Source organism: Suncus etruscus, chromosome 8, assembly GCF_024139225.1.
Source record: "Suncus etruscus isolate mSunEtr1 chromosome 8, mSunEtr1.pri.cur, whole genome shotgun sequence".
Lineage (NCBI taxonomy): Eukaryota > Metazoa > Chordata > Mammalia > Eulipotyphla > Soricidae > Suncus > Suncus etruscus.
In genome coordinates this window covers 28,159,708-28,183,249 of record NC_064855.1, presented here as the reverse complement: position 1 = coordinate 28,183,249, position 23,542 = coordinate 28,159,708, and the positions used below count along the sequence as shown (strand labels likewise).

At 51.4% G+C, this 23,542-nt stretch overlaps 1 protein-coding gene across 2 annotated transcripts in view; it reads right to left on the bottom strand.

Moving 5' to 3' along the window:
* Positions 1 to 212: 212 nt before the first annotated feature.
* APLP2 (amyloid beta precursor like protein 2) overlaps positions 213 to 23,542 on the bottom strand; it is a 55,360-nt gene continuing 32,030 nt past the window's right edge. Inside the window, exons 2-13 of one of the 2 annotated variants that reach the window (XM_049778226.1) lie at positions 20,928 to 21,101; positions 19,847 to 19,970; positions 13,772 to 13,884; positions 13,395 to 13,609; positions 12,838 to 13,082; positions 11,847 to 12,014; positions 9,390 to 9,520; positions 8,649 to 8,723; positions 7,746 to 7,904; positions 6,253 to 6,381; positions 2,083 to 2,182; positions 213 to 886 (exon numbers count right to left, since the gene is read on the bottom strand). In XM_049778226.1, coding sequence (XP_049634183.1) covers positions 666 to 886; positions 2,083 to 2,182; positions 6,253 to 6,381; positions 7,746 to 7,904; positions 8,649 to 8,723; positions 9,390 to 9,520; positions 11,847 to 12,014; positions 12,838 to 13,082; positions 13,395 to 13,609; positions 13,772 to 13,884; positions 19,847 to 19,970; positions 20,928 to 21,101 — 1,854 coding nt within the window. In that variant the 3' untranslated portion in view covers positions 213 to 665. The remainder of the gene's footprint in view (positions 887 to 2,082; positions 2,183 to 6,252; positions 6,382 to 7,745; positions 7,905 to 8,648; positions 8,724 to 9,389; positions 9,521 to 11,846; positions 12,015 to 12,837; positions 13,083 to 13,394; positions 13,610 to 13,771; positions 13,885 to 19,846; positions 19,971 to 20,927; positions 21,102 to 23,542) is intronic. The other variant, XM_049778227.1, reaches the window with a different exon arrangement.

The following is a 23,542-nucleotide window of genomic DNA, read 5'->3' as shown; positions in this document are numbered from 1 at the left end:
GAAAGAGCCACCTTGGCCGGCTCTGCCACTGCCCTTCTGTGCTGGAGCCAGGCACTTAGGAGATGCAAAGATAAACCCCAAATCGCTTGACTCTTCTAGAGAGCGATTTTCTAAGGAAGTAACCGAGGGGGCAATAGACATGGGCTAGTTTTCCCAGGCAAGCTGTCAAAGCGAACCCCATCCGTGACGGCACCTCCTTCAGCTCTTCCTGCGTTTTCTTTCAGCTAGGGGCAGTGAGGGGCGTGGGCCTGACTCCACCTCATCAGATGCTGGACCCCTGGGTCCCTCTGAGTGAGGGTCAACTGGACTGCAGAGTTTCTGTCTGTCCATCCAACTACGTAGGGCAGCGGCCGTCACTGGCACAGACCCCAGGGCTCCCTGCTGCCGGCCACTATTTTTATCATCTCTACAGGGCAACAGTGAATAAACAGAATCGGGTTCCACACACTGGTCTGGCCTCACAGCTTGTTTATACCGGATGCTTTGAGACCCCATAATTGTGCCAGCTAGTTGGGAAGGCAGTGAGCAGGGCATCCTTCCCTTCCTTTGGCCCAGAGACCACCTCTGTATCCTAACACCAAAGATAGGCGTGAGAAGGTGAAGTTGGAGTGAAGCTGGTGAGTGAATGCCTCAGCTCCCAGCAGGCAACTGAGCAAAACAGGGTCTCAGGAAGGCCTTGAGCAGACAAGCCCCAGCCCACCAGTCACCCCTCCCCACTGGCCATATGCACCTTCGCTCTCAGGCAAGAAGGACGGGAAGGGGTGGAAGGAGTGGAAGGGCACCAGCTCCTCGCTCTCCTCTGAGCTCACACGCACGTCCACAGGGGTCTCGGAGATGGAAGCCGTGAACTGGTCCATGTCTGCCTGCTGCTCCCGAAGCAGATCGTCTGAGAAACACAAGGGCCAGAGGCAATTATCAGAAAGAATCTTTGGTAACTGTCAGAGGCAACTCCATGTGGGGTGGAGAGTGAGGTCTGCCAGCTTCAAGCCCAGAGCAGACTGCCCTCTGTTCTGGCCTCCTCAACTCGGGAGTCTACCCCATAATCCCAGGCAGTTAACTGTGCTCTTGCACAGCTCTGGCAGAGCAATGTCCTGACTCTGAAGCTTGAGGCCTGATTAACACCCACCAAGTCCACTGCTATCCTCTCAAGGTGTGGAGACCCAGAAATTTCCTCAGAAATCCCTGAGTCCCACAGATTCTCCAGCCTTCACAGACAGCCCTTCCTGGGAGAGTTTAAAGCTTGTGGACCTCCCTCCTCCCCAGCTTTTTGGTCCACAACCTGAGGTTCTCAAGGCTTACTCCTGGTGGTGCTCGGGAGAACCTATAGGGTGCTGGGGGTAGAGGCCAGGGCATTCTGTGCAAGGCAAGTGCTTGCTATACTTTCATTCCAGCCCCCCAAAACACCTATTTTCACTCTGAGCTTTTTGGGTTTTGCTTACCCTGGGGGGGATGGGGCTATTCCTAACAATGCTTAGGGCCTGCTCCTGGTACAGTACTCGGGGGATCATGCAGTATCAAGGGTCAAGCCTGAGGCTCCAGCACACAAAGCACATATTCCTTCTGCAGGAATCTGGGGAGGGATTGACCCCCCCAATCTGGCACTGCACCCACCAACACCTTAACTTTACCCTATTTCATTCTGACACCAATAAAACCCAGTACATGCTAAACTCAGAAGAGGTCACAGAAGGAAGTGTGTGCACACATGTGTGCCTGAATGTATAAGCATGTCGTACATACATATTCCATATGTACAAGCATGTACCTGAGTATGCATTTGTGTTAGTGCTACCCTGGATACATTAGCAACTCTGACCAGGCAGGCCCACAGGAAGTTCCCAGGTCCTCTGCAATTTCACACCTGAGATTTTTCTTCCGGTAACAGGAGATGGAGCGAACACAAGGCCCTGGGCTGCCCGCCACACTGTGACATGGCCACACTGGCCATGGTGGCCTCCAGACTTGGATGACGTCTGACACCCACACGGCCTCATCTGGCCCCTTCTCAAGCTCAGTGCACTGTCCCCTGCCTGAACCTGAATCCAGCACACTGTATACCTCTTAGCCAGGGGCTGTACCCACCAATTTCCTCCTGAATCTCCTGGGCGACGTAGGGGACCTTGTAGACCAGAGACAGGCTCTGGTTTCTCCGCTCCTCGATCACGTGGAGGTGTGTCATGACCTGGAGGGCAGAGAGCACAGGGAGTCACAGAGGCAAGGCCTATAGTCCCCTTCTTCCCCATTCCCATAGCCTGGGGGAGGAAAGGGGCGTCCTGCAGTTGGGGCAAAGTGGACCCCAGTAACCTAGGAATCTGTCCCCAGAGACTCCAGGCAAAGAGAACACTGAACCCCTCATTTTCTTTTTTTTTTTTTTTTTTGGTTTTTGGGCCACACCCAGCAGTGCTCAGGTGTTACTTCTGGCTGTCTGCTCAGAAATAGCTCCTGGCAGGCACGGGGGACCATATGGGACACCGGGATTCGAACCAACCACCTTTGGTCCTGGATCGGCTGCTTGCAAGGTAAACTCTGCTGTGCTATCTCTCCGGGCCCTGAACCCCTCATTTTTCACTGCCAGGGCAGAGCCTGATAGGCCCAAACCCTGGTGTTCCTCCCTTCCCCCATACATCCACTGCCAGTAGGTGACCAGGTTTTTCTTGAAGCACTCGCTAATGTTTCTGCACAAGTTTTAAAGACTAACCACAAGTGTTGAGCAGGCAAGGCCTTTGCGCCTCGTTTACCCTGGTCAGATTCGATGAGGAAGAGAGAACAAAACCAATGGCTGAATAAGAGCTCACCGGGGTGAAAGCATGTACCTTGCATGCATGAGAACAAGGTTTGAGCCCCAGCACTGTCAAAAATAAAGAGTTGATGAGGTTGAAAGGGACCCACTGTTGAGGACCAGAGAGAAAGCATGGAGGTAAGGCATTTGCCTTTCATGCAGAAGGTTGGTGGTTCAAATCCTGGCATCCCATATGGCCCCCTGAGTCTGCCAGGAGCGGTTTCTGAGCATAGAGCCAGGAGTAACCCCTGAGTGCTGCCGGGTGTGACTCCCTCCACCCCCAAAAAAAAGAAAAGAAAAGAGGGGCCGGAGAGATAGCATGGAGGTAAGGCGTTTGCCTTTCATGCAGAAGGTCATCGGTTCTAATCCCGGTGTCCGATATGGTCCCCGTGCCTGCCAGGAGCAATTTCTGAGCATGGAGCCAGGAATAACCCCTGAGCACTGCCGGGTGTGACCCAAAAACCACACACACACACAAAAAAAAAAAGTAAAGAAAAGAAAAGAAAAGAAAGGGCCCGGAGAGATAGCACATTGGCATTTGCCTTGCAAGCAGCCGATCCAGGACCAAAGGTGGTTGGTTCGAATCCCGGTGTCCCATATGGTCCCCCGTACCTGCCAGGAGCTATTTCTGAGCAGACAACCAGGAGTAACCGCTGAGCACCGCTGGGTGTGGCCCAAAAACCAAAAAAAAAAAAAAAAAAAAAAAGAAAAGAAAAGAAAAGAAAGGGACCGACTGCATCTCTGGCTTGTTATGGCAAATGGTTAATAAAGTCATTAACAAGCTTGGTTAGAGCCATAGTGAAGTGAGAAGGATGCTTTCCTTACACACAGCCAATCTAGGTTCAATGTCCCCTCCCCCCCAAGCCTAAGAGGACAGAGCACCATTGGGTGTGTCCCTCACCAAAATAAAATGTTGACTGAGGAAGAAGATCATTTTGCTATTTTTGGAAGGGGTCACATCTGGTAGTGCTCAGTGATTTCTTCGGGTGATATTTAGGGACACTCTAAATCCAGGTTGGCTGAGTGCAAAACAAGTGCCTTACCACCGTGGTTCTTACTTGGTAAAGCAACTACTGGAAATGACTCACAATAACCATAGACTGTACCTATTTAAATAAACGAGTGATTTCTCCAAAACTTTAAGACATACTCTATGGATCAGCTGCCCTCCTCCTCCCCACCCCAAAACTTATGCTTGCCCAATTGCATTTTAGGCCAAAAACCACCTTCTGGCTTGTTGTCACCCTAGAACATGCTGACACTAGGATGTTAACTCTTGAACTGTGCTGGTAAGGCCAAGTGCTAGTGAGCTGTTGCCCAGGTCCCTATAAACCTTTTTTCTTGTTTGGTTTTAGGGCAATATCCAGTTCTGCTCAGGGTACCTACCATATGGGGTTCTGGAGATGGAACCTGAGCCAGCCATCCCAAGGTCCTGTCTTTTCAGTTCTTCACTGAAACTCCCCCCGCCCATTTTTAAATATCTGCAGTGCTAGGGATAGAACCTTTAGTAGTGGCTAGAATGATAGCACAGTGGTAGGGAGTTTGCCTTGAATGTCGCCAACACAGCAGTATATGTGAGGCACTAACACATCAGAGACCTGGCTTTTTAGTTTTAAGATGTTAAGCGTGCCAAGGCTGTTCACTAAGGAAAAAAAAGAGAAAAAAAGAGGAAGGTACTGGAAGCTCTTCTGCAGTGAAACTCTTCAAGATGGGAGTGAGGGTGACCCACAAGACCAGGTCCTCCCCTGAGGACCCGAGGACCTCCCCTTGAGGTCCTCCCTGCAGTTACTTTGCTCTTCCTAAAGAGGGCGCCCTGAGCCAGCAGCTCAAACCTGTGGTCTCGGGGTCAAGTGATAAAAAGGGCAGCAGAGATCTGTATTGACGTCTCTGACCTTTAGAAGGCTGGGATAAAAGCAAATTAATTTTACATCTGCCATCCCTGAAGTCACGAGTGTGGAGGGGGAAAGCCCATTAGGGCGTGGCCCAGAAAAAGAAATGCCGGTGGCCCAGGCACCCACGTTCTGCCCAGCCAGAGCTATCACTGCACCATGACTCACCCACCCACGGAGGTCAGGGAGCAGGGAGCTCTGGCCAGAACTGCCTCCAGTGTCCTAGTCATGACCCCCCACACTGTGCCACTCACCCTAAACTTATTATTTCTCTCTCTCATTCTTTTCTTTTTTGACACTGATTTGCTCTACTAAGGGACACCATGCATCACTTTCAGCACACAATTCTTGTCCAGAGTGATCAGTTCCAACCATCATTTTCACCACGAATCATTCAGTACACTAACTGCATTCACTACTCTTGGTGGCAAGCTTCCCACCATGGACTGGTCCTCCTGACCCTCATATTGTCTCTGGGTATTATTACCATATATCTATTATGTTTCTTCTGCTGAGAAACTTCTGCACTTTAAAGGAAACGGTGACTAAGATACAAAGGTTACCCATGAAATGGGAGAATAGATCTGGGGTTTCCAGAGCCCAGAGTATGGGCTCAACACCATGCTATCTCTCCGGGCCCTCGCTCTTTCTTGATAACAGATCTAGACCATAAACTAGACATGTACACACACATTCTCTTTCTCTTCCTATTTCCTAACTATTTAGGAAGTACTTAACATTAAAAATATTATACAGGGCCTGGAGCAATTGTACAGCAAAGAGGGTTTGCACTGTACATGGCCAAGCTGGGTTTGATCCCCATATGGTCTTCCAAGCACCACCAGAGATAATTCCTGGTGCAGACAGGAGTAAGCCCTGAGCATCACTGGGTATGATCCCTGGTCACCCCAAAATAACCCAGAACAGAGATTTTGTTTTGTTTTATTTGGGGTCACACCCGGCGGTTACTCAGGGGTTACTTCTGGGTCTGTGCTAAGGAATCGCTCCTAGCAGGCACAGGGAACCATATGGGATACCAGGGTTTGCACCACCGTTGGTCCTTGATCGGCTGCGTGCAAGGCAAATACCCTACCACTGTGCTATCTTTCCGGCCTTCACAACAGCGATTTTAAAACCAGTTGTGCAAAGATCCAGCCCCGTACCCAATGCCTCTCTAAGAAGGCATTCTCTTGTTTTGTTTTTGGGTCAAAGGACCATGCAGTGTGGTATTGGGGAGTGAAATGGGCAGTTGGCTGCTAAGAAAACAAGCATTTTCACCCGTCTGATCTCTGCAGCTCCCCAAAGACATTTTCTTTTTTTTTTGGATTTTGGGTCACACCCGGCGGTACTCAGGTGTTACTCCTGGCTCTACACTCAGAAATCGCTCCTGGAAGACTCAGGGGACCTTATGGGATGCTGGGATTCGAGCCACTGTTCTTCTGCAAGCAAGGCAAATGCCTTACCTCCATGCTATCTCTCTGGTCCCCGAAAGACATTTTCTAGGGACTGTATACAATGTGGCACCAGAGCTGTCCACCCTGAGAGCACGGCATGCTCAGGGGTCCCTGGCTTCTGCCCAAGTACCTGGGGCTTCATCTGGGCCGCCTTCTCTGGGTCCACGGCCAATACATGCTGGTAGTGACGGATGGTGTGTAGACGGTCTTTGTTCTCCACACGGACATAACGCTGCAGGGCCTGGAGGATGCGGTGAGGCTGTGGGAGAAAGAACAGCTACTTTAAGACCCAGAGAAGGGAGGCCTCAGACTGTATTTGAAAATAACGCTTTGGACATTTTGAGGAATGAGAAACTCAGAAAGGCAGAAGCAGCAGTATTTTCATTTATTTATTTTTGTTGGGCCACACCTGTTATAACTCAGGGGACTATATGGGGTGCCAGGATTGGCCGGCCATGTGCAAGGCAAAAGACCTACCCAATGTCCTATTGCTCTGGCCGTAGTACTTTTATTTCTACTACTATTATTATTTTGGTTTAAGGCTATACCTGGCTATGCCCAGGGCTGACTGTGCTCAGGGACCAAATGTAACGTCGGATATCGAACCTGGGTAGGCCACATACAAGGCCAGCGCCTTATCCCTGTACTGTATCTTGGCCCTGGCACACAGCTTTTAAAAGCTTTACTACCTGTAAAGCAATAGGAAATACCTGTTGAAAATTAATTTCAAAGCTGTACACAACATTTTCTAGAAACTTGGACTCACGATCCTCCTCCATCCTCTCCAAAACTTTAATTATATGGTAGGCATGTCCTATGTCACTCAGAAGGACCACTTAAGGACATAAAGAACTAGGGGATAGAACAGATTTTGCACGCTTGGGATCCCAGTTTCTCCCCCGAACTGTAGACTCCCTAGCACCGGTTGAATCTCACTGGGAACAGCATTTGAGCCCCCTGAGCAATGCTTGGAAGCCCTGTGGCTGCTACCAGAGAAAGAGAAAGCAAACAAACAACCCTCTTTCCAGGACTCTTTACCATAGCATGTTCAAGCTGGAAAAGCCTGAGGCCATTTGCACCAAAGGATCTTGATGTTCCTTTTCTTACTAATCTTTTTTTTTTTTTTTTTTTTTTTTTTTGTTTTTGGGCCACACCCTGTGACGCTCAGGGGTTACTCCTGGCTATGCGCTCAGAAGTTGCTCCTGGCTTCTTGGGGGACCATATGGGACGCCGGGGGATCGAACCGCGGTCCATCCTAGGCTAGCGCAGGCAAGGCAGGCACCTTACCTCCAGCGCCACCGCCCGGCCCCTTTTCTTACTAATCTTAATTAGGCTAAGACTAGTCCAAAACCCACTGTTCTTGCAAGGTGCATCTAACGTGTGATGCCAAAACTCAGATTTTACCTATTCTCTCCTCGAAGTGGTCATTTCCTGTAAGGTGCTCCATGGCCCAGGAGCCTGAGTAGGAAGCCCAATCTGGCTGGCACATACCTGTCTGGTGTCTTTGCTCTGCTCTGCCATTCTATCACTTTCCCTGGTCACACGGTCTTACCATGATGGGTCACCCACATTCCCCTGAGGTGAGTCACACACAGGGCCTCGTGGAGGGTCATATACGCTCACCCGTGGCGGGTCTGCCTGCAGGGTGGCCAGGTAGCTCTCCAGGGCCATGCCCCGGCGGTCATTAAGCATGGCTTCCACACGGGCCAGATGCGTCTCCACCAGCTGCTGCTTCTCGCTGGCGGCTTCTTTTTCCAAAGCTTTCACCATGGCCTGGAAGTGCTGGGTGGGAAGTAGGAGGGAAAGATGACCCCAGAGGCCTGCAATTGGTGGCAGGGCTGCATGAGCCCCTCTCACACGTCGCGCACACCTCTCCTGGCAGTAGGGCCCACTTCCAGACCCTAGACCTTGAGGGCTGGGACTGTGCAGACGTTCATAGGTAATTGAGCAGAGCAAAGATGCTTGAGAGTGGGCACAGAAGGAAGGAGAGACTGGATCCAGGAAAAACACTGACCTGGTCTCAATGTCAGCACCCCATACCTCATGAACTGTGCCAAGGTCAGTGCCACAACTAGCAGCAGAAAATAAAGGCACATGCCCCTTCTCTTGGGGACACCTCTGGCAGAGCCAGAAAGAAACTTTACAGAGAACTTTATTTCCTGCCTTTTGAATTTCCAGTAAGTCTGAACAAAATAATAAAATCCCAAACCGAGGTAGAGAGCTGGCTTGTGTAAGCAGAATGTGACTGTCACAGCACAGCCAACAAAAATAAATAAAAACAGGGGACGGAGGGGACAGTATAGTAGGTAGGACATCTTCCTTGATGCTGTGAATCCCAGTACCCTAGTATTCCGAGCCTCTTTAGGAACAATCCCAGAGTAAAGAGCCAGGAGAAAGCCCTGAGCACCTCTGAGTGTGGCCCCAAACCAACCCCTGCCCCACCCCCAAAAGCTCCAAAACCAAAAAAATACAACTGTACTGGTTGACAGCTGCAAGGGGGCGTGCATGCACCCAGTCTGGCCCTACCTGGATGAGTGTCTGCCTCTCAGCTTTGGGGAGGTTCTTGGCCTGCAGCTCAGCCTCTTCCCACTCCTTCTTCACCTAGAACCAAGGTCAGAGCCACAGTGAGCACAGGCAGCCTGAGAACAAGCTCCCTTCCTCCAGTGATCCACCAGGCTCTGAGTCAAGGCAGGTAACTACACCCAGAAACACCACAAGTTAGCTGGTCCCAAGATCTGCCTCAGAAGGTCCCTAGCCACTTCCCCCAGGATTTTCAACCCTTGGCGCGCGCACACACACACACACACACACACACACACACACACACACACACACACCACACACACACTCACAAGACCCTCATATACATTCAAACACATTTGCAAAAATCACCCAACATACTCCCCCCAAGATTAAACACACATTCATACACCCACGCTCGAGTGTTATACACATTCACGCATCTACACAAAATCACTCAATATACACCCCTGCCCCCCACACTTCTGACTCATAAGTAATGGGGAAACGAAAATGTGCTTCTCAAACACATCAACCCAGCCAGGTGGTACATGTACACGAGCCCTGCCACCTTGGGGATCCTTCCTGCCAGCAAGTTCCTCACTCTGAGTTGCCCCCACCCAGCACCCATGTTTCCTGGGAAGATGCTGGCCAGGCTCTGCCTAAAGCAGAAAGAGAAGTAACTGAATGAGACTGACACGCACAACCTGACTAAGCAACCCCTGGGGTGTGCAAGTGCATGCTGACCCGGTCCATGCGGTGCCGGTGGCGGATCTCCAGCTGCTCCTTGGCCTTCTGGAAGCGGGCATGCTCATTGTCATCAGCTGACGTCTCGAAGTACACATCCACGTCACTGGTGGGCAGTGGTGTGGGGGGAACTGAAACACAGCACAGAGGTTCTGTGAGGGCCGGCCCAATGTGGGTCTGCAGGCACTTCGCTGCAGCCAGGGTACTCGGGGGGTGGGGGGGTGAGGGGGTGGGAGGGTGGTGACGCCAGTTGTGCCGGAACTAAGAGCTTCACACTTCTCGTCCATCACCGCTGAACCCAGGCCATGGCCAGGGCCAAGTCCCTCCAGGGAAGGCACCTACCAGCCACTTAAGAGGCCAGACCGGGAAGCCCAGGCCCCCCAACTTATCTGCATACAGATGGGGACAGACTATAAACTGTGCTTATCTGGTTTCAGTGTCACCCATAAGGCTTTCATCGTCGCCCCTGATCATAATGGCCAAAGAACAGGGACCAGAGTCAGTGGCTCTGCCTTACAGGACACAGCCATGGTCAGTGTGACAGGGCTGCCTCACCAGAGATGGGCCATAGAACCACTCTCTTTCCTCCCTCTGGCACTGTCTTGGTCAAGAGAAGCCTATTTCCTCTATCGACTCTCCACAAGCACCAGGATGACTCCCGAGGAGCCCAAGCGACTATTGGAGCCCCAGGAACCAACTGGGTACGGGGTCATACATTTCTGCTCAGCTACTATAAGCACCCACACCACAGCCTGCCCTACGACATGGCACCAGCTGGAACTGCAGCCAGGCCTTGCAGTGGCTCCCTAGGAGGCAAGGTGGCAAAAACAGGGTCCCGCCGATCACCAGTACGGGCACCCAGCTGGTGCTTCAGAGCAGCACAGTAGCATCCACTGCATCTCAATACAATACTGCTCAACTCTCAAGGAGCCCCATCCAGGCCTCGAGCTGAGGGCATTTGGGTGGGACTTGGGGGGGGGGGGTCACACCGGGTAGCGCTCAGGGATTACTTTTGGCTCTATGCTCAGAAATCGCTCCTAGCAGGCTCGGGGGACCATATGGGATGCTGGGATTTGAACCACCATCCTTCTGCATGCAAGGCAAACGCCCTACTTCCATACTCTCTTTCCAGTCCTGAGGGCATTTTTGTGGGAGATGGAGCCATCCCCAATTCCACAGGCCTGCAGGAATCCCCAGTTTTCAGGCTTTAACCAGAAAGGGCTTTGCTGTCCCTTGGTGGAGCCAGTAATTATTCGTTTTTTCCAGTTTTGGGGTCACACCCGAGTGTGCTCAGAAATCACTGATGGGGTTCAAAGGGCCATATGAGGTGCTGGGAATATAATCCAGCTCAGCTGTCTGTAAAGCATGCACCGTAACCACTACATTATCTCTCTGGCCCCTGGATCCAGTGTTTTATGAAGCAGAAAAGAGTAATTTCATTTTATTTTTGGTGTTTGCTCAAGGATGACTCCTGGTGAGCATAAGGGGATCATATGGAGCTGGGGGTCAACTCTGGGTTAGTCGCATTCAAGACAAGTACCCTCCCTGCTGTACTATAGCTCTGGCCAAGAAATAGAGTAATTTCAATCTCTACTTCTTTCCTGTAGAGGAAAAAAATAGCTTCTACCACGGAAGTTCCCTAAAGACTGTTTTTCCCCACCCTTTGAATCTCATCAAATGAAAATGTCAAAAGGCCTTTTTCACAGAGCAGGAAATATGACAGCCTAAGACTGGAAATGTCACCTGGCCGGGAGCAGAAAGGAAACAGGAAGGTGGACGGAAAAGCACAAGGCCCAAGGCTCAGCCATACACCGACAAGCACCGACTTGGAACCAATTTAAGAATCAAACCCAGAAGAAACTCCCCTGAGAGACCTACCAAGCTTTCCTTGCTGTGCCTGAGGGAGGCCCCTGTGCTACATTGTCTATTTTCTTAAAAGAGGGTGTCAGGGACCGGCCCCTCTTGCTGACACTGAATGTGGCCACAGCACTACAGAGGCCCAGTACTAGGCCAACCTTCCCAGGTATCTAGACCAGCTGCATCAGGAGTGCTACCGGTGGGCAGAGACTATGCCCACGAGACCTTGGTAAGGGGTTTGTCAGGTGAACGTGATAACTACTACACTATGGAAACTTAGTAAGGGGTTTGAAGACAAGCAGAGGCAGAGCCCAGAGTGGAGTCCAAGATGAACGCCTGGTCAGTCTTCCCTGGTGCCACCCAATCCCACACAGCAGTACAGGAGCCGCTGAGGGCACAAACACACAAAACACACGCAGCACGGGACATGGCGAACGGAGGCCACCCTGGCGGCAGCAAGCGGAGTCTAGATCTAGGAAGCACAGAGAAAGAGACCCAAGGCGGACGGCCGTGCCCACACAGATACAGTCACCAGGACGACGAGCACGGGGCCCGCTGGACGGAACAAGGCGGGCACGGCGCCAGCATGGCAGGACTTACTCATGGTCTTACACACAGCCATACAATAGTCCTCAGACTCAAAATTGTTCCTGTTGCCTCCGCAGCCGCCATAGATAAAGTGCACGCACTTGCCCTGGGCGAGGTCGAAGTACCAGCGGGGCATCACTGCCCGGCAGGGCCCGGTCATGGCCTCCTGGGAGCAGACAGCTGTATGGAGAGTCAGAGGTCAGCAGGCGGCCCCCAGGGTGTTGTCGTGGACACAGGCCGAGAGCAGGACGTGATCCCCAGCCCCAGCTGTCTTCGTGCTTCCCAACTCACACCAAGCCTTGCTTGGTGTCTTACCATTTCAGTTCGAAAGCAGTGAAGGAATTTTGAGTATTTGGTTTGGTTTTGAGGCCACACCGGCAATGCTTAGGACTTATTCCTGGCTCTGTGCTCAGGGACCAATCCTGGCAGGGCCTTGCACATGCAGTGCCATCCTGCTGAGTGGCACCCCAGGCACTCAACCAGAGTCTACTCCATGCATGTTTACATGGAAGTCCAGGAGTAGAGGGTGGTAGGGGAAGGCCCATCTCTGCTGTGGGGAACAGTAGAGCTCTCTACCTGTGAGTCCGTGCAGGGCCATGTCTAGGCGGACACTCGACTCTGTCTGAGGACAGTTGGGAGCTTTGGGCCCCTCATTGGACCTTCCTGGTTTCAAGGGACTTGGCAGGAACAGTATTGTGTTGAGCCCAAATCCTGTCCTCCCAGGGACCAGGTGGGGTGGCCTACGGGGGGGGGTGGGGTGGGGGGGGTGGGGAGTGGGGGGAATGACCACACAGAAGAACCAGGAACTTATAAGGGATGCAATGTCTATTCTAGCAGCCATGGAAGTGGGGCCAAGGGGTATATCTGAGGGATGGATCTTGGGGAAATATGGGAGACCCTGTCTGAGGGGGCACTATGGTATCTCATTCACCGAGTTCTCAGCTCTGAGTAGCCATCTGTTCTGGGTGTGGTCAGGCTAGTGGATGCCTCTTTTCACACCCACCTTTAGCATCATGAGCGGCGACCTTCTCCAAGACTGGGCTGGGCTCTGTGGGGTTTTCTTCCTTGTAGTCATCCCCCTTGTAGCTGTCATAATAGTAGTCACGATCTTCCTCCACTATATCATCCTCATCCTCCTCCTCCTCATCCTCTTCCTCCTCCTCCTCTTCGTCTTCCTGCTCCACCTCCTCATCCTCCTCCACAGCTGCCTCTGTGAAGTCTTCCAAATCCGCTTCAGTAGGAAACTCTCTAGAGGGTTACACAGAGGTTCACAGTCATAACCAAAAAGAAAAAAAAGGGGGAAGGTTGAAAGCAATGATTCCCTGGCCAGGCACAACAATGCTTGCCTTCCTGCTCCGAAATGCAGTGATAGAGAGGAAATCAGCTCAGCTGTTTAACACAAAAGGCCTCACTCGGCACAGCAACAGTAGCCCAGGGAAAAGGAGGCAGGTGGAGCAGGGGCAGCCAGAGAAAGGATGACCCGAATTCAGGAGGCCAGTCCCCAGACTGGGGGAAATCCCCAGGCCAGCTGCCCCTTCCCAGGGCCAGGATGAGGAGCACCTTTTATAGAGATCATAGTCCTCCTCCTCTTCGTCCTCGTCCTCATCAACATCATCCTCATCATCATCATCCTCGCCCTCGTTCTCCTTCACCATGGCAGATGCCATGACCTTGGCTTGGGGGCAGCACACGAACTCGGTGCCGTGAAACTCGTCCAAGCCGCAAGGCAGCAGCATGCCATAGCTGTACAGCGCCATCCCCTGGGTCAAACAGGCCTGGAAGAACCCACAGTCTAACATCAGGACCAGCCCCAGTTCCACACCCTCACAGGGACCCTGCCTGGCCTCACATGCCCCAGCAGCTTCTATAGCCTTAGATTTAAGGAAGGCCCAGAACAGGTCTACAGAGACCACCCCAGGCTGGCCAGCCATGCTCACCTCTTTGACCATTGTGTGCCACTGTTGGTGGTTTTCACACACTTCCATGTGCTCCTTGTGGAAGAACTGGCATTTCTCAGGCACCAGCAGGACGTCACTCACGAACTCGCCCACTGAGAAGAGCAGACCCATCAGATGCAAGTCAGCAGGGCAGGGTGGGTAGGCAAGACACGCTGCAGAGCCATGCTGGGAGAGCCGGTCTCAGACCTCACACATAGGGGGTACAATCCAGAGTCCCCAGTATCACCAGTTTGGCCCCCAAAATCAAAGGGCAACTGAATAGATAGCTGTAGGCCACGGGCCCAGCTCTACTAGGAGAGAAGCTCAGAAGTGGTCAGATAGTCTGGACGCATTCCAGGAAAAACTCTGAAGCTGGTCATGATGAAGCAGCAAAGCAAATGCAAATTCAGGGATGGTCTAGGCACCAAATGGTCTGGGCTCAGAAACTCTCATAGCTGTGTAAAGCGGGGTCCCCTTCACCCATGGCACTCCCCCCCTCTGCAAAAGTCATGTGCTCCTTTGTTTTGCTCTTCTTCTGGTTTTTGGTTCATACCCAGCATTGTTCAAGGGTTACGTCTAGGTTTTATGCTCTGGAATGACTTCTAGCTGTGCTCAGTAGTAATTGTACTCACATGTACATTACTACATGTACATGGGGCATGATGGGGTGCTGGGTAAGGTGCTGCTCTGCACAGAGAAGACCTGGGTTCCATCCCCAGCACCATGACACATAATCTGGGCAGGCCAGGGAGCTGGCTTGAAGAGCAATGGAGAGTTGGGGGTCCCAACCTACTGAGTTTACTGAAGTCACACAGTCAAATCACTGTCAGTGAGCAACACGTGAAGAGAAAAGAAAAACACAACACCAGGAACCCATGTGTGCTGGGCCCAGGGCTCTCTAAAGTCTCCAACCATCCCGGTGCTTTTCTTTCCTATTATCCACCTGCACTAGGGTTAGGGCTTGTTCTGAGCTGCTAAACTACTACATGGAGTTAAGGCTATTTCCCTGCCTAGGGATAGTCTCAGAAGCTCAAGCAGGGAACATGCAGGAAGACCCCGGGGGGATGGGAGGATCTTGGAGACCCACTAACAACCCCCCCCAGATGAACGTTTGCAGGACACAGACTAGAGGCGGTGAGGGTAGGAGCTACGGTCACTGTCCGGAGCAGGGCAGGGCCTTGGCCAGAGTCGACATTATCCACAAGAAGGGACACTTGCCACTAATCTCTGCTGGAGACTGCAAGTCACTCCAGGTGCCCAGACACGGGACCTGAAGTCTCTGATGGGGGTGGTATCCTCTGGATCACTCTGCCCAAACCTCCAGTCCAAAATAACCCAACAGCCATGAGTTTACAAAACTCTTCTTCAGAGCAGGAGACAGTCTATATATAAAGTCACAGATGACCACACTCTTCCCCCAAATCACAACTGCTTTTCTGTTTCGCCTGCTCTGTGTCTGCGATCAACCTGACCTCATCCTCACTTTAGCCAGCCAGCCTCGTTCCACTCACTGTTCACCCACCCACCCATCTGTCCCACCTTCTGTTCACTTTCCAAACCACAGACCCATTCATCAATTTATCTTTTCATCCCTATTGACATTTACTACCCACCTTCCTATTCATTCATCCATTAACTACCTTCCTTCCACCCATCCATTCATCCATCCCCCCTTCCTTCCACTTACCACTCATTCACCACACTCATCCATTCATCCATCTGGCCTTCCCACTCTCATCAATTCATCCATTCATCTATCTACTCATCCATCATTTTTTCCTTCTATCCACCATCCATTCAATTCTCCATCTCACTTTCCACGAATCTCCATCAACTCACTCACTCAACCACCTACCTATATTACCTTTCCCCCGCTCCCTTCCTTCCCTCTTCCCTCCCTCCCTCCCTTCCTTCTTTCCTTCCTTCCTTCCTCCCTCCCTCCCTCCCTCCCTTAGTACCCCAATTCCCTCCAGGAGAGATCCCTGATGCAGAGTCCAGAGTAAGCCCTGAGCACTGCTAGATATGACCTCAACACACACACACATACACATACACTAGCAACCTGGCACAGTATCCCCATTACTTCCTTACATGCCCCATGTCTTAAGAGTTTTTATGTGGTGCCCCCATCACTTCCCTACCTACCCCATGTCTTTGTTGTTGTTGCTGTTGTTTTAGGTTTTTGGGCCACACCCGGTGATGCTCAAGGGTTACTCCTGGCTATGCGCTCATAAATCACTCCTGGCTTGGGGGACCATATGGGACATCAGGGGATCAAATCGTGGCCCGTCCTTGGTCACCATGTGCAAGGCAAACACCCTACCGTTTGCACCACCACTCAGGCACCTCCTGACTATATCTTAAAGAGTTTTTACCTGTGGCTCTTGGAATATGCTAGGGAACCCCCCAATGGAAAATGTTATTCTAGAGGATGTTCAACCCGAGGAAACAGGGCCCACCTGTTTCTCTTCATCATCTCCCTCACCCCAGGGCTGCTGGGCAGCAGCAGCTTATATAGGTATTGATGGAACCAATGTCATCACTGCTGGGGAAGGGGCAGGTCACAGTTGACAAGAGACCACAGGCTATCCTCAGCTCTGTGTTTAGCAGCAGGCCCTGGCAGTGCTTGAGGCTCTAGCCGGGGTTGTTGGCACAGAACGAGAACCTTACCTCCTGCACTACCTCTCCGACCCCTCTCCAGGCCTTATCACTTCCATCTTTCAACTGTGACATGTGCGGTTCCTCTGAACTGTGCAGGAGGACGTGTGCTATTTCTGGCAAATGTGCTGTTCGGAACTGTCTCTTCACAGCAGCAATTTTTAGAACTGCTTGTGTGTTCAAAGGCCTATGCGGTTGTGTAACTCAGCGAATACGTGGAGTAAGTCATTAAATGGTTGATTTTCAGGTGGCTGAATTCTCTGTGAGCAAGGAGGGGCGGGGGGCTGAATACACAAAGTGATAGGGAGTAAACAGGATCTGTGGCTGTTCACACATACTCAACTCAACATTACATGGCTGGGGCCAGAGCACTGATGCACATGCGTGATCCTGGGTGCTGAGCAGAGCGAGGAGCAGATACACTGAAAGCCCAGACCCTGCTTTCTGAACCCCATTCCCTATGAAACAAAACCAGGGCTCTAGCGGTAAACGCAGCACTTGGGCAAAGGATGGGTCTGGAACATCTTTGCTTTGGGCCACACCAGCAGTGCTTATGGTTTATTCCTGATAGAGCTTGAGGGACCATATGGGTGTGTCAGGGATTGAACCTGGGTCAGCCATATGCAAGACAACATCCCTACCTGCTATACTGTTTTCCCAGCCCCAAGAGCATCTTTCCATAGCAGAAAACCAGGAATCACTCAGGAATGGCTGGGGTGCAGGGAAAGGTCTGGAATGGGCCCCAGTGACAGGAGCTGTATGGTTGAAGTCTACATTCGATGTGGGAGGGACTGAGCTCCATCAGAGCCAAGTGCTGCCTTGATGCCACCAACAGACTTTGGGTGGGACTGCCATGTGAGCACATGCCCATGACAGTCCCCAACCTGCTATGCAAGCACACTGCAGAGCACACAGCTTATGATGGACATTATTGCGGCAAAGGCAGCTGGAGAGGAGATGTGGATGAACCCAATGAACCCTGAAGCCTAAATGGGATCACAGGATGTGGCACCACAACTAGCTCTGTTTTCCGTGATTGTTCCATGGTGCTGTAGGAACATATGCCCGTGTTAGTAACAGGAGAAAAACACTAAGTCTACAATTTAGACTGTACAAAACAATGGGCAGGGCATTTGCCTTGCATGTGGCTGACTTGAGTTTCTTTCCTCTGAACCCTTCTAAGAGTAAGTTTTGAGCACAGAGCCAGGAGTAAGCACTGATGGGCCCCAAAACCAAATCAAACATATTAAAACAGTGGTGAGGGGTAAAGGGAGAGAAAATGTATTTTGCATCATTAATTATGCTAATATTAAGAAATTAAGAGAGATAGCATGGAGGTAAGGCATTTGCCTTCCATGCAGAAGGATAGTGGTTCGAATCCCGGCATCCCATATGGTCCCCTGTGCCTGCCAGAGGCAATTTCTTAGCATAGAGCCAGTAGTAACCCCTGAGCGCTGCCAGGTGTGACCCACCCCCCCCAGAAAAAAGAAAAGAAAATTTGAATTAGAAGGTGTACAGAAGTTTTGGTACTATTTTAGAAACATTCGTTCTGTAAACCCTGAGAATTTTTAAGTTACCTTTCATTTAAAAAGGTAAAAACAATTCTAAAAGGCTCACCACGAGGCTTTTGTTTGTTCTGGGACCAGACCTGGTAGTGCTCAGGGGTTACTCCTGGCTCTGCACTCAGTAATTACTCCTAGTTCAGGGGACCCAATGGGACATGAGGATAGAACCTGAATTGGCATGCATGCCAAGTGCTCTACCTGCTATATAATCTTTCTGGCCACAAAAAGGGTTTTATTTATTTTTGGGGGACTGGGCCACACCCAGTAGCACTCAGGGGTTTCTCCTGGCTCTGCGCTCAGAAATCACTCCAGCTGAGCTTGGGGGACGGGACCATGTGGGATGCTGGGGAATCAAGCCAATGCTGGGGACTGTCCAGTTAGCTGGGCCATGGAGCTGCTCCGAGGACTGGACAGAGCTGGAAGTTATACGAAGCATGAGTTCGGAGTAGTCTGAGTATAGTTAAGGTGTCCTAGTCCACAATCACGACCAGGACCAGCTTGTCTGAACTAAGCAAAGCCTGGTGTGAGGAGCCTCACAGCTAACCGGGTGTCAGCATCCTCAGGTGCTGGGTGCTAAATCCTGAGCTCTGCCCCAGCCCCCTGACCCTCCCAGACCTGAAATGCATGAGTCTGACCTTTCCATTAGTGTGTCTTGCCTCACCAGACCTCCTGTGTCTGGCTCTTAACTGGCAGCGTGGATATGAGGACACTGTGAGTCTCAGTGAGGGGGACCCTGGTGACACTCCTCCAGGCACCACCAAGTCACCAGGCTCCTGGAGGAGTGCACGGCCATTTGCTCAGGGTAGTGCTGCCAGCCAAACTACAGAGGAGACTGGACTGAATCGGGCCTATCCTTCCTGATCCAGGGGGGCAGGGACCCCAGCCAAGCCCTCTAAATTGGGAGTCACATTTGCAAACTAGCAGGAGGTGTGATGTGAGTGACAGGGCAGGGAGAGGAAAGGAAAGTGTGTCCTAGCCCTCAGGCCTTCAGCTTCAGCCTGGAATATTCAAAACCGATTCAAAGGGCCAGAAAGATAGCATGGAGGTAAGGCGTTTGCCTTTCATGCAGGTGGTCATCGCTTTGAATCCCACCGCCCCATATGGTCCCCAGTGCCTGCCAGGAGCAATTTCTGAGCCTGGAGCCAGGAATAACCCCTGAGCACTGCCGGGTGTGACCCAAAAACCACACACACACACACACACACACACACACACACACACACACACACACACACACACACACACACACACACAAACCAAAACAAAACAAAAACAAAGAAACAAACAAACAAACAAAAAATTCAAATTGCACAGAGGGACTGGGCAGACAGTTCAGGGGTACAGAAGGTGCTTGCTGGGCATGTGAGTTGACCCTGGTAACAGAGCACTGAGCTGAGGGCATTCCCAGAGCACTAAGTCAGGAGCAACTCTGGTGTACTGATTCAGGAGTGGCCTAGGAGCGCCACTGGTTGTGGCCCAAACCTGCAACACTGGGGAGCCAGCTCTGAGCAGATGTGGTTAGGACTGCAGGCTCAACTCTCCTGACAAGCGGGACAAAAAGGACACAGTGCTGGGTCAGGGGGAGATGAACAATCCTTGGTGCCCACTCATTACAGGTGCCACAGCCAGCAAGCGTGTGCTCTGCCAAGTGAGTGGACAGGGCAGCAACCCCTCCCGTCTACACCCTACCCATCCACCTCCCGCCAAGTTCACAACCATGACCAGCTTGTCTGACTAAGCAGAGCCTGGAGTGAGGAGCAGCACAGCTAACAGGGTGTCACGGCACCCTGGGGGATAAAAGGAAGGATCCCAACCCTGTGAACACTCTGCAACCTGCATGGGGGTCACTCACCCAGACACTTGAAGGGGGTCACCTGGTGGCTCTGACACTGCTTCTGGTCCCGGAGACACCAGTTGTCTATAGTGACCTCCTGGTTGGCTTCCACCACATTCGTGATCTGCAGCTTGCGGTACATCTGTGAGGGAGGGAGGGGCACACCCACAGGCACATCTGTGAGGGAGGACACGTCCAGGCACACAGGTGCTGGGTCCAGAACAGGTGGAGCTGCACTGCACCCTGGCAACCGCTCCCCTCCAACCCCAAGTTCTGAAGGAAGGACTCCAGAAAACATAGAGTGTGTCTGAAATACTGGAGTGCTGAACTTGGCTAATGCATTATTGCCTTCTAATTGCTTTTATGTCTTCAATTTTGCTTTGCTTTGTTTTTCTGGTTTTTTTTTTTTTTGTTTTTTTTTTGGGGGGGGGGGCCACTCCTAGCAATGCTCGGGGTTTAGTCTTCATTCTACACTCAAGATTTTTCCCATTGATGCTTAGGGAAAATATGGGATGCCAGGATTAAACCTGGCTCAGCTGTGTGCCAGGCAAGCACCCTACACACTATACTATCTCTCTGGGCCCTCTTTAAATATTTCTCATTTTTAGAAACGAAAACTTCAGGGACCAGAGCAAACAGTACAGTGGGTAGGGTACATGTCCAGCCCTCAAGCGCCTGAGGGTAGTTGGCCAGTGGAAACATCTGCTTCTGAAATCACTAAAACCTCAGCCCTAGCCCTGCAATATCAATATCAATATCTGTATCTATTTATTGTTTGTTTGTTTGGGGGCCATACCTCGTGGTACCCAGGGGTTACGCCTGATGAGGTACAAGAAATCTTATGCCAGGGAATGAACCCAGATCAGCCACGTACAAGGCAAGGTCTGAGGTGATTCCTCCCATCCTCTTGGATTTAGCCAGCCAAGAGGAATTGAGCAAACAGGGGTGTGGCTAGCTCCCTGTCTCCCTGTGGCAGGTGGTGGGGTTCCATCTTAGAGGCCATTCAGACAGGCAAGTCTGGGGCTCCATCCTGAGGACTCGTCGGAGCCAGGCATTGCCAGGAGGAGGAGGTAGATATCCCTTCCCACCGTGCTCTCACCTCCTGGCAGTACTGGAGAATCATCTCTTTGTTTCTGAAGCAGCTCTTGGTACCCGTGGGGTCAGGCTCCCACTTTCCAGTCTGGATGTTCACGTGCATGTTCGGCTTCCCGCAGACCATTGCTATCTGGGGTTCAGCGACAGCAAAGCGTGTGCCTGCGTTGGCTGCCAACACCTATACAAAAGGGAAGGAAATAGCTGGGCTTAATCCAGTGCAAGCACCAGGGCAGCTCGCTAGGCCCTTCACAATAAGCAGAACTGGTCACAGGCCCTGGCAAAGGGATTATGGGCTGGAGCACAAGGTTGGCATGTTCCATCACCATCACCATAGGATCAGGTATAACTCTGGGCATGAAGCTGAGAGTAACTCCCAAACAGACAAGGAAGCCAACAAAATTCACTGACAATATCACAAAACAGACCCATCCGATACTGAGAGCAGAACCCAGACTATAGCTAGGTCTGGAGAAAGAAAGAAAAAAGAACTGGGGGCCGAAGAGATAGCATGGAGGTAAGGCGTTTGCCTTTCATGCAGGAGGTCATCGGTTGGAATCCCGGCGCCCCATATGGTCCCCCGTGCCTGCCAGGAGCAATTTCTGAGCCTGGAGCCAGGAATAACCCCTAAGCACTGCCGGGTGTGACCCACAAAAAAAAAAAAGAAAAAAGAACTGACTTGAATATGGTGAGCACAGCCACCGCTGTCCCCTCACTAAACCATACATGTACACACGTATGTATGCCTGTTCCTTCACGCAGCATCACCCACCACCGACAGGATTTACAGTGACCATGTAGACAGAAGGGCTTGCAAAAGTGACTAGCTCTCTCAACAACTCTGGGCAAGAGGCGACACTTGGTGCTGTGCCGAATTCCTAATGAAGAGCAAGTTTGCCAGAGGCAGAAGGTGTAGGGCAAAGCTGGATGGGGACCACGAACACCCAACAAGAAGGAACTGTGAACTGGAGAGGACCAGGCATGCAAGGGTGTCTCCAGAGCCCATAGATAATTTGGGGAGTGGGGGAGATGTTGCTCAAACAGTAGGGAGTTTCCTGCCTTGTGAGGGCTGGGGTTTATGGGGAAGGGGAGAGAAAAGAAAAAAAAAAATAAAAAGGAAAGATACTGTCTTTTATCACTGGAAGAGCCGAAACCTTTTAAGCACCAAGTTGATCTCTACAACATGCAACTGTTGGCACCTGGCACATACAGAACCCAGGTTCTCGTCTAGCACCATTTTGCCCCTAAGCCCTTGTGGCTCCCAGAAGCACTGGGGAGGTGACCTAACCCCCCAGGCATCGGTAGAAACCAGAACAACAGGGAGTAGAAGCCAGCTAGAGCAGGTAGATCCGCTCGGGCACGACCAGCAGAGTGAGACAGACTTTAGGCCTGGAGACAGAGCACAGCCCCTCAGTGGGCACCAGCCACAGTGTTCTCAAGCAACACGTACTAACAATCAGCAACCATGGGAAGCTTGGTTCAACCCCCAGCACCCTCAGGAGTAATTCTTGAGCACAGAGTTTGGAGCAGCTGTTGACTGAGCACAGCCAGGCAGAGGCCAAATCAAATCCAACCAAATCAAATCCCACTAAAAACCAACCAACCAAACCAAGGTGTGGCCATGGACAACACTGACATTAGCTCCACCTCCTTCTCATGACAGTTGTTGGTTTCAGACCACAAAAATCCATGGTGTCTGGAGGTTCCGTTCCAGGTCAGCCACAAAGGGCAGTGGGCCGAATGAGTGCATTTGATCTTGGTCGAGAGGGTCAGCCTGCCTCTTCCCAAAGAACCACTCAAACACCAGAGGTTTAAGCAGCAGGAAGAGGCAGCCAAGCACAGACCTTGCTGCCCACTTGCACCCGGCGGGGTGGTGGGAAGTGCAGAGGGCCTGGATTGGAGCCAGTTGGCTAAGAGGCTGGTGAGGACTCACGTGTGAGTTCAGAAAGATTAATCCTTGCGGTCGGGAGAGACTCTTGAGAAAGGAACGTCAAAATGTAAAAGGCCTCTGCAGGCCCCTTCGAGGAATGGAGTCACCCAATGCCTGGCTGACATGGCATCTGCAGGATCGCTCTGTTATGATGTTTGGGGCAGTTTTACTTTGAAAAAGGCTCTTATTTAATGTGCTCTCCATTTTCTTAAGCACACACTGGGCCTCCATCCATTAGATCGGCATATGAATCAATCTGCTTCCTAATCTAGCAGGTTATAAATGGGGTCTCGAAGCCACATCAGCACTTGTGGCAGCCCCTGCCGCCCATGTAAGCTCTCAGGCCCTCCCCGTCATCTACAATTCAAGGAAGCACTTTCATGTTCCCAAACAAATGGCATCAATTGCTCTCTGAACCCGGAGGTTCCATCTGACTTAATAATTCATCCCTAATAAGAAATTCCACTTTATTAATCTGAGGCGGGGGTGGTGGTGGAGGGGAATTGAGCCATCAGAGAAGAAAGAGTTGAGCCATGGTGGGAGGGAGAGTTGAGCCATCCAAGCACTAAGTTGAAAAAAATTCAACTTAGTTAAAAAAGAAAAAAAAAAAAAAAGAAGCAAGTTTTAGTATCTTGGTTGAAAACCTGTAATGTCTTGACGCCATGAATGGGAATGTGACCCCATTTTAATGT